The sequence below is a fragment of the Zalophus californianus genome, chromosome 5 (assembly GCF_009762305.2).
Source record: "Zalophus californianus isolate mZalCal1 chromosome 5, mZalCal1.pri.v2, whole genome shotgun sequence".
In the NCBI taxonomy this organism is placed as follows: Eukaryota; Metazoa; Chordata; class Mammalia; order Carnivora; family Otariidae; genus Zalophus; species Zalophus californianus.
In genome coordinates this window covers 4,092,908-4,105,310 of record NC_045599.1, presented here as the reverse complement: position 1 = coordinate 4,105,310, position 12,403 = coordinate 4,092,908, and the positions used below count along the sequence as shown (strand labels likewise).

At 43.0% G+C, this 12,403-nt stretch overlaps 1 protein-coding gene across 1 annotated transcript; it reads right to left on the bottom strand.

Moving 5' to 3' along the window:
* LOC113928647 (olfactory receptor 1E1-like) lies at positions 1-939 on the bottom strand. Its single transcript, XM_027604494.1, has one exon. The coding sequence runs from the start codon at positions 937-939 to the stop codon at positions 1-3; it is 939 nt and encodes a 312-aa protein (XP_027460295.1).
* Positions 940-12,403: the final 11,464 nt, after the last annotated feature.

The following is a 12,403-nucleotide window of genomic DNA, read 5'->3' as shown; positions in this document are numbered from 1 at the left end:
CTAAAATTTTCTAATTCTAGAATCTGAGATTAGTTTCCTTAAGGCTCTCTTCATGTCCTGATTTCTCAGACTGTAGATGAAGGGATTGACCAGGGAAGTAACCACTGTGAAGATGACAGTGGCCACCGTGTCTTGGACTGTGTAGGAGGATGAAGGGCGCATATAGACCCCCAGGATTGCCCCATAGAAGAGGGAGACCACAGTGAGGTGGGATCCACATGTGGACCGGGCCCTCCTTATTCCGTGGGCAGATGGCAACTTCAGGACATTGTAGAGGATATAAGCGTATGAAAGGATGATACATGTAAATGGCATCAGAAATATCAGTCCCCCCACAGTGAATACCATCAGGTCATTGATAAAGGTATCAGAACAAGACAGCTTTAGAATGGCATAGGGGTCACAGAAAAAGTGATGCACAGTATTGTTGAAACAAAATGTGAGTTGGACCATGAGAAGAGTGTGCAGGAGAGCATGCAGGTTGGTAATGACCCCTGATGCTGCCACCAGAAGGATACAGAGTCTGGGCTTCATGATCATGGTGTAGTGGAGTGGGCAACAGATGGCTACATAACGGTCATAGGCCATCACACTCAGGAGGAACCCATCCATGTTGAGGAAAGTGATGAAGAAGTAGATCTGGGTCATGCATTCCACATAAGAGATAGACTTGCTTCCCACTGTGTGATTCACCAACATCTTGGGGGTTGTGACTGATGAAAAGCAGATGTCAACACAGGAGAGGTTAGCCAAGAAGAAGTACATGGGGGTGTGGAGATGACTGTCCCCACTGATGGCCAAGACGATGAGGAAATTCCCGATGATGGTGACCAAGTACATCCCCAAGAATACCCCAAAGAGAACATCTTCCTGCTCTGACTGCCCAGAGAGTCCCAGGAGAAGGAATTCTGTGACTGTAGTCTGGTTGTCTCCATCCATGTCTGCAGGGGAGAAAGTGTGGCCAAAAGTAAAACAGAATGTTTAATTAATAGAGCTCCATTTACTGTTTAGAGACTGTAATATTTTAATGGTACCAAATCCAAAGTGTATTTTTCAGTTAATATCACTTCAAATATGCAATTAGTTAGACAGATAAGACTATGTCATCATTTGAGTGAACTTCTTATGATACTGGTTTGTCATTGTTTGATAATGAACTCACATTAGAGAATTTTATGGAGTTAGTTTTACTGAAATCAAGAGCTGGCTAATGTCCATAATTTCAATTTATGTTTTTTTAATTTATCTTTGATTACATACAGCTTACTTCACTAACATTTAGTGAATAGCCAGTATGCAAAAGTATTCTTCCACACATAGTTGGTTTTTAGCTTACGAATGATGAATTCAATCACTCATAGATGGGGACCCTGAGAAGAATAATCAGATAAAAACCCTGAGAGATTCAGAGAGATTAGGTGATGACACATTAGAATGACAGAACTCACATTTGCAGTCTTAAACCATTAAATGCCCTTTTCTTTAATTCCTCCCTAGTTTTACCTTCAAATTTTTATTAGTTTCCATTTATGGGGAATATAACCAAGGGAGAATACAACCACTATAATAACCAGGCTTTATGTGCCTTTCCTCACTTTATCCTCTTTAAAATCTGTAAGTTTTAGAAGCCTCATGAAGCAGAAAGACAAAATGAAGCCAGGATATTTAGCTATTTGTTCAAAGTCACAAGTTCTTTTACCTGAATAAAATACTACTTTATACACCTCTCTCCAGTTCATGCTGGGTGTCTCTTACCTTTTCTCAGGATTAGGAGGATCAAAGCTTTTAGGCTTTGAAGGATCTGCCTGGTGGTTTGTCCTCAACCTTCTGACTGCATAGCATCAAAATGTCCTTACTATAGGTCACAACTGTTGGCTAAGCTGAGCATGCTGGTGAGGTGGCTATGCACAGGATTTTGCAAAGAGACATCTTTTCTCTCCTGTGCTAGCCATAATGAAATCTTGGTATTATTGGTGTTATACCTGTGGCACTTGGTATTATTTTTGAAGAGGAAGAAGTTCATAGAGTAAAATTATGGGATATATCCAAGTAATCCCAGCATTAAGAAATCCACACAGGCAGGAGGAGTCAGATAAAGCATTGTGGATGTGATAGGCATGGAAAAATTCAGTGATTGGATAGTAAAGAGGAGAGGAGATGGCATTCCTGGTCAAGAACTATAGCCTGGGGTAAACAGAAGGAGGAAGTGGATGAGTCCACAGGTTAAGTGGTTTGACTGGCTCGGGCAGAGGATGTTACAGGTATAAATTTAAGGAGATTGGTTGTAGGATGTGGAGTATGGCAACGGTGAAGTATCCCAGCATTTTCAGAGTAAAATTTGTAAAACCATTGTAAAATCCTGAAATCTGAAGTCATTTCCTCCTAAGTCATATCACAGGATAAAAGTGTGGCAAGGTAATAGGAGGCTGTAGCCAGAGCTACTGAAAGAAGACACTCCAGGGAAAGGATGATTAATGTGCAATGGAGAAGTTGGAGGGCAGAGCTTGCTTTAAGGGAAACCCAAAGCTCTCTTTATGCAGCGTTTTTCATTGTGCCCTGAACAGCAGATGTGAATATTCTAGTCTTCACTGCAGGCTGTTTTCCATAATGGAAATGGCAGTAAAGGCTGAAAGAGGTAGAGCAGGATGGCAGCGGGGTTTTTCCTCTTGTCTGGGAACTACAGGTCAGTAGGCTCTGAATAACCCAAACTCTGTGTTGGGACATCTGCCTGCATTAGGGTTAGCTACTTCTGTCAGTGTTTGCTGGGATGATACTCTCAGGAGCACAATTAATACTGCCCCCACCCCCCAAGTCCTGTTGCAAGAGGGATGAGAGGAGAAAGAGCAATGATTCTGAAGAAAGTCTGTGCCCTCGCATTACACACCTTTGGGAGAGGGAGGTGGGCTTCCAACTCTGAGAGGGGAGACCCCGAGAAAATCCCACCAAAGACTGGAAATGCTTGCATGATGGGGAGACCGTCAGTTTCCTGGTCTGGCATATGTGCTTGCTGACCTGCCCTTGCTTTCCCCGAGCAGGGAAGAGAAAATGGGTAGAGATGGTAGGACTGAGAGTGGGAAGGGGGATGGTAGAAAGGCTACCTGTGTGCTTGCTCTTTGACATCACAAGGATGGGTGAGTTCCCCGTGTGCTGGTGGCCCCCGTGGAAGACACATGGCATCGAGTCAATACTTAAGGCGAAAGTTGCGCTTGCAGGAAAAGTGAGCTCTTTGGTCAGACCCCGCAGCATGAACGCCTTTTGGGTGGGACTGTCAAGGTGGCGACAGAGGTTGAGTGAAGGCTGGGTCTCCCACCTCTGAGACCCTCTGCTCATCCCTGGAAGATCCCCTGTGAGCAGCCCACAGAGGGAAAAACACAACAGCCAGACAAGCAGCAGATACCAACAGAGGACGGGCAGCTTCCTTACCTGGTCAAGGAGAGCCACACCTACTGGCTCCCCCCCACCCCACCTTGCTCCAACTCAGAAAGAGCTAGTTCTGGAAGAGTCAAGGGGAGGTGGTGCCTGAAAATAAACCAAATCTACCACCATACCCCCTCCCTTGCCATACCCCAAGCCAAGACAGATCATGGGAGAGTGGAAGACGAGATGGATGATTTACAGTGCTGTTAACTATTCCATAAGAGCAATTTTTATAATATACAATGGCTTAAAATGAGAGAATCTGGCCAGGATGTTTTTATGAGAAGAGAAGAGAAGATGATGGTGGCACCAAAAAAAGATCAGTTACCTGAAAAAAAATAATCTATTGTTTCATGGTTTAAACCCCAAGAAGTTGACATTCCAGAGTGAATAGGTGATATGCCAAATTCCTCCTCCTCTGAATGGATATTCACCCCCCCACCCATGATCTTTCATTCAGTCTCCCATGCAGCTTCGTGTGAGGAAGAGAGCCTCCCGCCAGTGCCCTTGGAATAAGGCTCCTTTTATGTAACTTAACTACGCTGATGCCTGGTTTCCTGCCCTGATCTCTCCTGAGTCCTGTTGGTGTGTGGCCGTCTCCGAGCCATCTGACACAGGTGCAGCTTGGAGGGTTTGTGTTCTTGGACCTCAGAACCGAAGCTGCTTAGAGCCCGGTCCCCAGCCCCAGCCAAGTCCCCTCTGTGGGGCTCCGTGGGGCATCCAAGTAGCCTCCCTCTGGGACACTTCGATTCCATGGTCACAGACAAACATGGATAAACAACCCTAGGGAAGGAACTGCTGGGAGGGTGGAGAGTAGGGGCAGCAGAGGAGGGTCTGGAATGGCTGCCCGAAGAGCCTCTGTGGCGGGGAGGAGGTGGCTCTTGGGCAGGATATTTAGGAGCCCACAGTCACTGACCCTGACACCACTAACCTTAGCTCTCTCCTTTGTCCTCCACCGCTGCTTTCTCTTTCCACCGTGGAAGTGAGCTTGCTCTGTCCTGCCCTGGGCAGCACGCCCTGAAGCGAGAAAGGCTTGTACGGGTCAAACCAACACGTGTCCCCTTCCCACTTGCTTAGGTGCAGCTGGATTTCGTGTGTCTGCTTTTCCAAGAGGTACATCTGTGTGTTTGTGTCCTTGTGAATCTGTCTGTTGTTGGAGGTACCTGCCCTTCTCACCTGGCTCTTCTCTGTTGCTGGGAGATACGGAGACACAGTCATGGGACCCCCGTGTCCACTGGCTCCTTGCTCGACCCGGGATGATGGGAGGGTCTCTGCCAGGGCCGGGGACTGAGGAACCTTTTCTCATTAGAGGTAGACGATGTGGCTCTCCCAGGTCTGGCTTGGAAGATTGGGAGCAAATAAATAGATCTTTGTTCCCTGGGGATTGGGATTTCTTAGGGATCTGGGCAGCAATAGTTGCCAAGGTTGAGTGTCCCTAAGGTGGATTCCCCATAGCTCCGCTGGAGGCACACATACTAACTGCTCCTCGTTCTTATTCTCTCTGGACACAGCTATTTCTGTGTGAGAGCAACTCAGCTTAGTGCTCAGACTTATTGCTTCCAATTGCCTCAGGTATGTCTTGTGCCTGTGTCCCAGAATGTACCTCATCTCTTGCTCTGTGCCCAAAGTGGACCTGAAGAACAATCGTGAAGCTAGTGAAATTGGCCCGCATTCATTCATAGCAGCTCTGTTCTGTACACTTTGCTCCTGCACTGACTCTCTCATAGAATCCTTCAGGTTTCAGGACCCCGCATTCTTTCTTCTCTCAAACACAAAGTTTGATTTGTGAATTTGTACTAAGAAAGTAATTATTAAGAACAGAACCTCAAATCTGTGTTTTAATCTCTGTAATAGTGATTGTGTCCCCAGCACAGGAAACCAGAAACACCGCCTAGAGATACTCGTCTGTAGACCGGGTAGGGGTCCTGGGGACGGGCTGTGTATGTAGTCATCTAAATGGCATCTGCTGGCTATTGGATCTTGGGTGTGTGTTTCTAAGTTTGGATTTGTATGTCATGCACAACACAAAATTTTTAAAAGATGTGTTTTCAAACTCACCTTTAAAAAAAGAAGAAAAAAAGAACACAAAGTTGGGCAGAGATGTTTAGGTAAAAATTGAGAGAATAAGAGTGACATTAATTATGGATAAAGCAGTAATTAAGTCAACCAGGAGCATAAGTCATAAAAGAGTCACAGCTTTTTTTTAAGGATATTATTAATTAATTAATTAATTAATTTATTTATTTATTTGAGAGAGAGAAGGCGAGAGAGAGGAGCAGAGGGAGAGAGACAAGCAGACTCCACACTGAGTGCAGAGCCCGACTCTGGGCTCGAGCTCACGACCCTGAGATCTTGATCTGAGCTGAAATCAAGAGGTGGGGGCTTAAATAATTGAGCCACCCAGGCGCCCCAAAGAGTAGTATCTTATCATAATAAGGGAAAAACTCATATGAAACACCAAATGAAACAATGTAACAACAGTTTCATAAGGCAAAGGCTCATAAAAATGTTTAAAGTTTGATTAAATTAACATCTTAATGACAGACTTTAACATAACATACATTTCCCAGAATGTGATAAAGTAGTTAATAAAAAATATGGCAGAGAATTTATTTAAACAGTGAAGAAATCTGATTTAAAAGCCATATATTTCCACCCTGTAAATGGAGATTACACATCCTTTTTCCAGCCCAGGGAAAAATCACAAATATTGACCAATTTTTAAGGCTACCGCAAAGAACTATTAATAGAGTCCCCAAACATTGATTTTATAGAATACATAATCTTAGTCTCCATTACATAGTCAAAACTTGGAAACCAAAAATCATAATGTAAAAAGAAGTATCCAGTTGATAAAATGTAAAACAGTGATCCCAATTTTCATATCAAAAGGAATATTAAAACCAAATGATTTCTAAATTAAAGAAAAAATTAACATAAAAACCTATGGGGAAAATGGCCTTCAATGCTTTTATTAATAATGAAGGAATATAAAAAATAAATCAATCAAGTATTGAGCCAACTATTTTTTTAAGTTTATTTATTTTTTTAGTAATCTGTACACCTAGTGTGGGGTTTGAACTCATGACCCTGAGATCAAGAGTCACATGCTCTACTGACTGAGCCAGCCAAGTGCCCCCCAAGCATTTTTAATGTTTAAAATTATTTTAATAAAATAAATATATTAGCACAGCTTTAAAAGTTAAACAAGTCTTTCTATGGAAAACCCAGTCCCCTAACCCCTTATCTCCCCCCCCAGGGTCCCACTGTCCTTGTAAGCACTTTTATATTTGTCTAAATAATATGCTTATAATGCTACTTTTTTATTGAAGTATAGTTGACACACGATGTTATATTAGTTTCAGGTGTATAGTGCTATTTTTGACCTTTGATTTGCAGTTTTATCTACCCTCTTTCCCTTTGACAGGCGACTGCCCCTTTCGTCTTCCTCAAATCCTCCTAATAAAGGCACATCACAATTTGGGGCATATCAATATTTATTATCAACATTATGACTCTGTTATACACTGTGGGTGTACTTACCTTAACTGTTTTTTTTTCTTTTCTTTTTTTTAAAGATTTTATTTATTTATTTGACAGAGAGAGACACAGCGAGAGAGGGAACACAAGCAGGGGGAGTGGGAGAGGGAGATGCAGGCTTCCCGCAGAGCAGGGAGCCTGATGTGGGACTTGATCCCAGGACCCTGGGACCATGACCTGAGCCGAAGGCAGACGCTTAATGACTGAGCCACCCAGGTGCCCCACTTTTTTTTTTCTTACACAACTACTGGATGTTCTTGAAATTAATCATTGCCTATTTTTTTCACTTGGTTAATTTTCATGGCTTTATTCTTCCCCTACTCCAAAATCAATTCTTCCAGGTTTTGAGTTATATTTGATAGACAATAAACAGCACCCATTTAAGGGTACACTTTGATGAGTTTTGATAGTCATGTGCAGTCAGGTAACCACCACCACAATCAAGATAACGGAATGGTTCCATTATCCTAAAAGTTTTCTGGCTTCCCTCTGCAGCTAGTACCCTCCCATGACCAGATAGGTTCTTTGCATTATTATATAAATTATTATATCAGTTTGCCAGTTGCTATGGAAAAGCCTGGTGAAGTTTTGATTGACATTGCATGGAATTTTATCAATTAAGAATTGACAGCTTGGGGTGCCTGGCTGGCTCAGTGGGTAGAGGTTGCGATTCTTGATTTTGGCTCAGGTCATCTCAGGGTTGTGAGACTGAGCCCCAGATCGGGGAGTGTGAAGCCTGCTTAGGAGTCTCTCTCTCTCCTCCTCCTTCTGCCCTTCCACCCACCTCGTGCTCTCTCTATCAAAAAAGAAGGAAGGAAGAAAGGAAGGAAAGGAGAGAAAGAAAGAAAGAGAAAGAGAAGAAAGAAAGAAAGAAAGAAAGAAAGAAAGAAAGAAAGAAAGAAAGAAAGAAAGAAAGAAAGAAAGAAAGAAAGAAAGAAAAGAAAGAAAGAAAGAAAGAAAGAAAGAAAGAAAGAAAGAAAGAAAGAAAGAAAGAAAGAAAGAAAGAGAAAGAAAGAAAGAAAGAAAGGAAGGAAGGAAGGAAGGAAGGAAGGAAGGAAGGAAGGAAAGAAAAAGAAAGAAAGAAAAGAAAAGAAAAGAAAAGAAAAGAATTGATAGCTTACTTAACAGCATTTAGTCTCCTGACCTAAGAGCATAGCATTCATTTTAAAAGGTTTTCTTTAATTTCTCTGATGAGTGTTATTTTTAGTCTTCAGTGGACAGATTGCTCACATTTTTGACAGCTTTAAACACTAAATACTTCATATTTTTATGCTATTGTAAATGGTACTAGCTTTTTAATTTAAATTTCTTATTGTTATATGATTTTTTAAAAATCTTGCTCCCGAATCCTAAAACTTTGCTAACCTCACTAATTAGCTCTAGTAGATTGTTTATAATTCCACCAGAAATTCTCCATGGTTGAGTATTTTGTCCACACACATAGGCAGTTTTACTTCTTTCTTTCTAATCCAGTTGCCCTTTAATAAAGATATTTTCTGCTCACAACACTTCTGACCCCAGATGTATGGGTTTTGTCGTGTTTTTTGTTTTTTTTCTTTTCCCCCCACACTGACAACTATTCTTTTTTTTTTTTTAATATTTTATTTATTTATTTGACATAGAGACAGAGTGAGCACAAGCAGGGGGAGTGGCAGGCAGAGGCAGAGGGAGAGGGAGAAGCAGGCTCCCCACAGAGAAGGGGGAGCCCGATGTGGGACTCGATCCCAGGACTCCGGGATCATGACCTGAGCCGAAGGCAGTCGCTTAACCAACTGAGCCACCCAGGCGCCCTGACAACTATTCTCTAATTCTCAGGACACCAGTTGGGTGTCCTATAATTAAATTCAGTTCTGACACTTTTGTGAACTCGCGTAGATCCCAGAGGTTAAGGGCTTGGTCCTACAAGTCTGCCCAAACCTCAGATGCCAGTTACAAGTAGTGGGTCCCCAGGTTACCCGCACTCTGTCTAATTTGGTTACAAATTGAGAGTTCCATGACCTCCTCCTCAGGTTGGATAATTTGCTATAATGGCTCACAGAACTTAAGGAAACACTTTACTATCACTGGTTTATTATAAAGGATAATATAAAAGATACAAATAGCCAAATGGAGAGGCACCATAGCAATGGCCCTGAGTACAGGAGCTTCTGACCCCATGGAGTCTGGGATGTGCCACCCTCCGAACACTTCGGTGCTCTCTGAAGCTCTCTGAATCCTGCAGTTTAGGAATTTTGATGGAGATTTCATTATGTAGGCATGTTGGTTAAATCATGGGCCATTGGTGATTAATTCAATCTCCAGTGACTCCTCCCTCCCTGGAGGCAGGGGACTGGGGCTAAAAGTTATAACTGACTAACCACCTCGTTGGTTCCTCTGACAAGCAGCCCCCATCCTGAAGCTATCTAGGGGCCCATCAAGAGTCATTTCATTAGCATACATTTAGGTATGGTCCGAGGGCCTTATTATGCGTAACAAAATATGGTCCTCTCTCCCCATCACTCAGGAAATCCCAAGGGTTTTAGAAGCTCTTGTGTCAGGAACTAGGGATGAAGATTAAATACATATGGCGAATTACATCACATTTTTATTTCTTTTTATTGCCTCATTATACTGGCTGGAACCTCCAGTACAATATTGAATAGAAGTGGTAAGAATATACGTTCATGGGGGGCGGAGCAAGATGGCGGAGGAGTAGGAGACCTAGATTTCATCTGGTCTCAGGAATTCAGCTGAATAGGGATCAAACCATTCTGAACACCTACGAACTCAACAGGAGATCGAACAGGAGAGTAGCAACAACTCTCTGAACAGAGAAGCGAGCACTTACTGGAAGGTAGGGCGTGCGGAGAAGTGAATCCGAGGCGATATTCGGGAGGATAGACGGCAGGGGAGGGGCCTCCGTCAGCCGCTTCTGGCAAGTGCTAGAGCCGCGGAGCACAAAATCGGACCTTTTAGAAGTTGGCTTGGCGGAGGGACGTCGCTGCAGTGGCTAAGCGGGGGGTGGAATCCTCCCGGGACAGTGTGGTCTCAGGACCCTTGGGGGTCACAGAGAGACTGGGGGTGCCTGAGTGCGCCAGAGCTCCCAGGTATCAGAGCAGGGAAGCCGGCTGCAGATACGGAGCAGAGTCGCGGGCTCTAAGCTCGGGGTTGCCATAAACTGTGATCTGCGGCCCAGTCGGGGCACGGCTCCCCCAGCAGGGACCCAACAAGCAGCAGATCCGGGGAGACTCCCCTTCCTCCCCGGGGAGGAGCGGTGCGGGAACGCACTGCAGGGCTCTGCTGGGTTTGGAGACTCCGCGCGGGGTCGGGTGCCAGAGATAGAAACGCTCGGTCACAGGCCGGGTGAGCACGGAGTGCGGCCAGAGACCGGGGACACGGGAGTGACTGCTTTTCTCTGGGGGCGCACTGAGGAGCGGGGCCCCGAGTTCTCAGCTCCTCCGAGTGGAGATTGGGAGGCCACCATTTCTGCCCTGGTCCTCCAAAGCTGTACCGAGAGCTTGCAGGGAACAAAAGCTCCTGAGAGCAAACCGGAGCAGCTTCCTTAGACCGGACCAACAAGGGCGGGGCAATTCCGCCTCCGGCAAAGACATTTGGAAACCACAGCAACAGGCCCCTCCCCCAGAAGATCAGCACAAACAGCCAACAAGCCAAGACCAAGTTGATCGATCAAGGAGAATAAGAGAACTCCAGCGCTAGGGGAATACTGCACATAGATTCATGGCTTTTTTTTTTTTTTTTTACCATGATTCATTATTTCATCAAAGTTAATTTTTGTTGACTGTTTTTTTTTATTTTTCTTTTTCCCTTTTTCAACCAACATCTTATAAATCCCTTTTTTTAAAAAAAAACAAAACATTTTTTATTTTTCATTTTTAGAGTCATATTTTATCCCTTCATAGTAGTTACCCTTATTTTTGGCATATATATATAAGTTGTTCTCTCTTTAAAATTTTGAGGTACAGTTTCTTCTAACAGATCAAAATATACCCTAAATCACTAGTGTATGGCTTTGTTCTAGTCTCCTGCCTGATCACATTCTCTCCCTTTTCCTTTTTTTTTTTTTCTTAAATCTTCTTTCTTTTTTCAAACAACTTATCTTACCAAGTCCTTTTATAAAATCTTTTATAATTTTCATCTTTACAGTCATCTTCCATCCCTTCATTGTATCAACCCTTATTTTGTACATATATGTCTTTCTTCCTTTAAAATTTTAGGAGGCACTTTTTTCTAACAGACCAAAATACGCCCAAAATCTAGTGTGTGGCACTGATCTATGCACTAGCCTGATCATATTTGATCATATTCTGCCTTTTTTGTATTGTTTTGTTTTTGTTTTTATCTTTTTTTTTCTTTTTTTTTTCTTTTTCTCTTTCTTTTTTCTTTCTTTCCCTTTCTTTTCCCCTGGTTTCAGGTCTTTTCTGATTTGTATACAGTATATTTGCTGGGGACGTTGTAAGCCTGTTAGCATTTTGTTCTCTCATTCATCTATTCTCCTCTGGACAAAATGACAAGACGAAAGAAATCACCTCAGCAAAAAGAACAAGAGGTAGTACCGTCAGCCAGGGACCTACTCAATACGGACATTAGTACGATGTCGGACCTAGAGTTCAGAATCATGACTTTAAAGATACTAGCTGGGCTTGAAAAAAGCGTGGAAGTTATTAGAGAAACCCTTTCTGGAGAAATAAAAGAACTAAAATCTAACCAAATCGAAATCAAAAAGGCTATTGATGAGGTGCAATCAAAAATGGGGGCACTAAATGCTAGGATAAATGAGGCAGAAGAGAGAATCAGCGATATAGAAGACCAAATGATGGAAAATAAAGAGGCTGAGAAAAAGAGAGAGAAACAACTACAGGATCACGAGGGCAGAATTCGAGAGATAAGTGATACGATAAGACGAAACAACATTAGAATAATTGGGATCCCAGAAGAAGAAGAGAGAGAGAGAGGGGCAGAAGGTATATTGGAGCAAATTATAGCAGAGAACTTCCCTAATGTGAGGAAGGAAACAGGCATTAAAATCCAGGAGGCACAGAGAACCCCTCTCAAAATCAATAATAATAGGTCAACACCCCGACATCTAATAGTAAAACTTACGAGTCTCAGAGACAAAGAGAAAATCCTGAAAGCAGCTCGGGAGAAGAGAGATGTAACCTACAATGGTAGAAACATTAGATTGGCAACAGACCTATCCACAGAGACCTGGCAGGCCAGAAAGGACTGGCAAGATACCTTCAGAGCACTAAACGAGAAAAATATGCAGCCAAGAATACTATATCCAGCTAGGCTATCATTGAAAATAGAAGGAGAGATAAAAAGCTTCCAGAACAAACAAAAACTAAAGGAATTTGCAAACACGAAACCAGCCCTCCAAGAAATATTGAGAGGGGTCCTCTAAGCAAAGAGAGAACCTAAAAGCAGCAAAGAGCAGAAACGAACACAG

What these genes read in the sequence shown, in the direction of transcription:
- LOC113928647 (XM_027604494.1), bottom strand. Translation starts at nt 939, where the DNA reads ATGGATGGAGACAACCAGACTACAGTCACAGAATTCCTTCTCCTGGGA.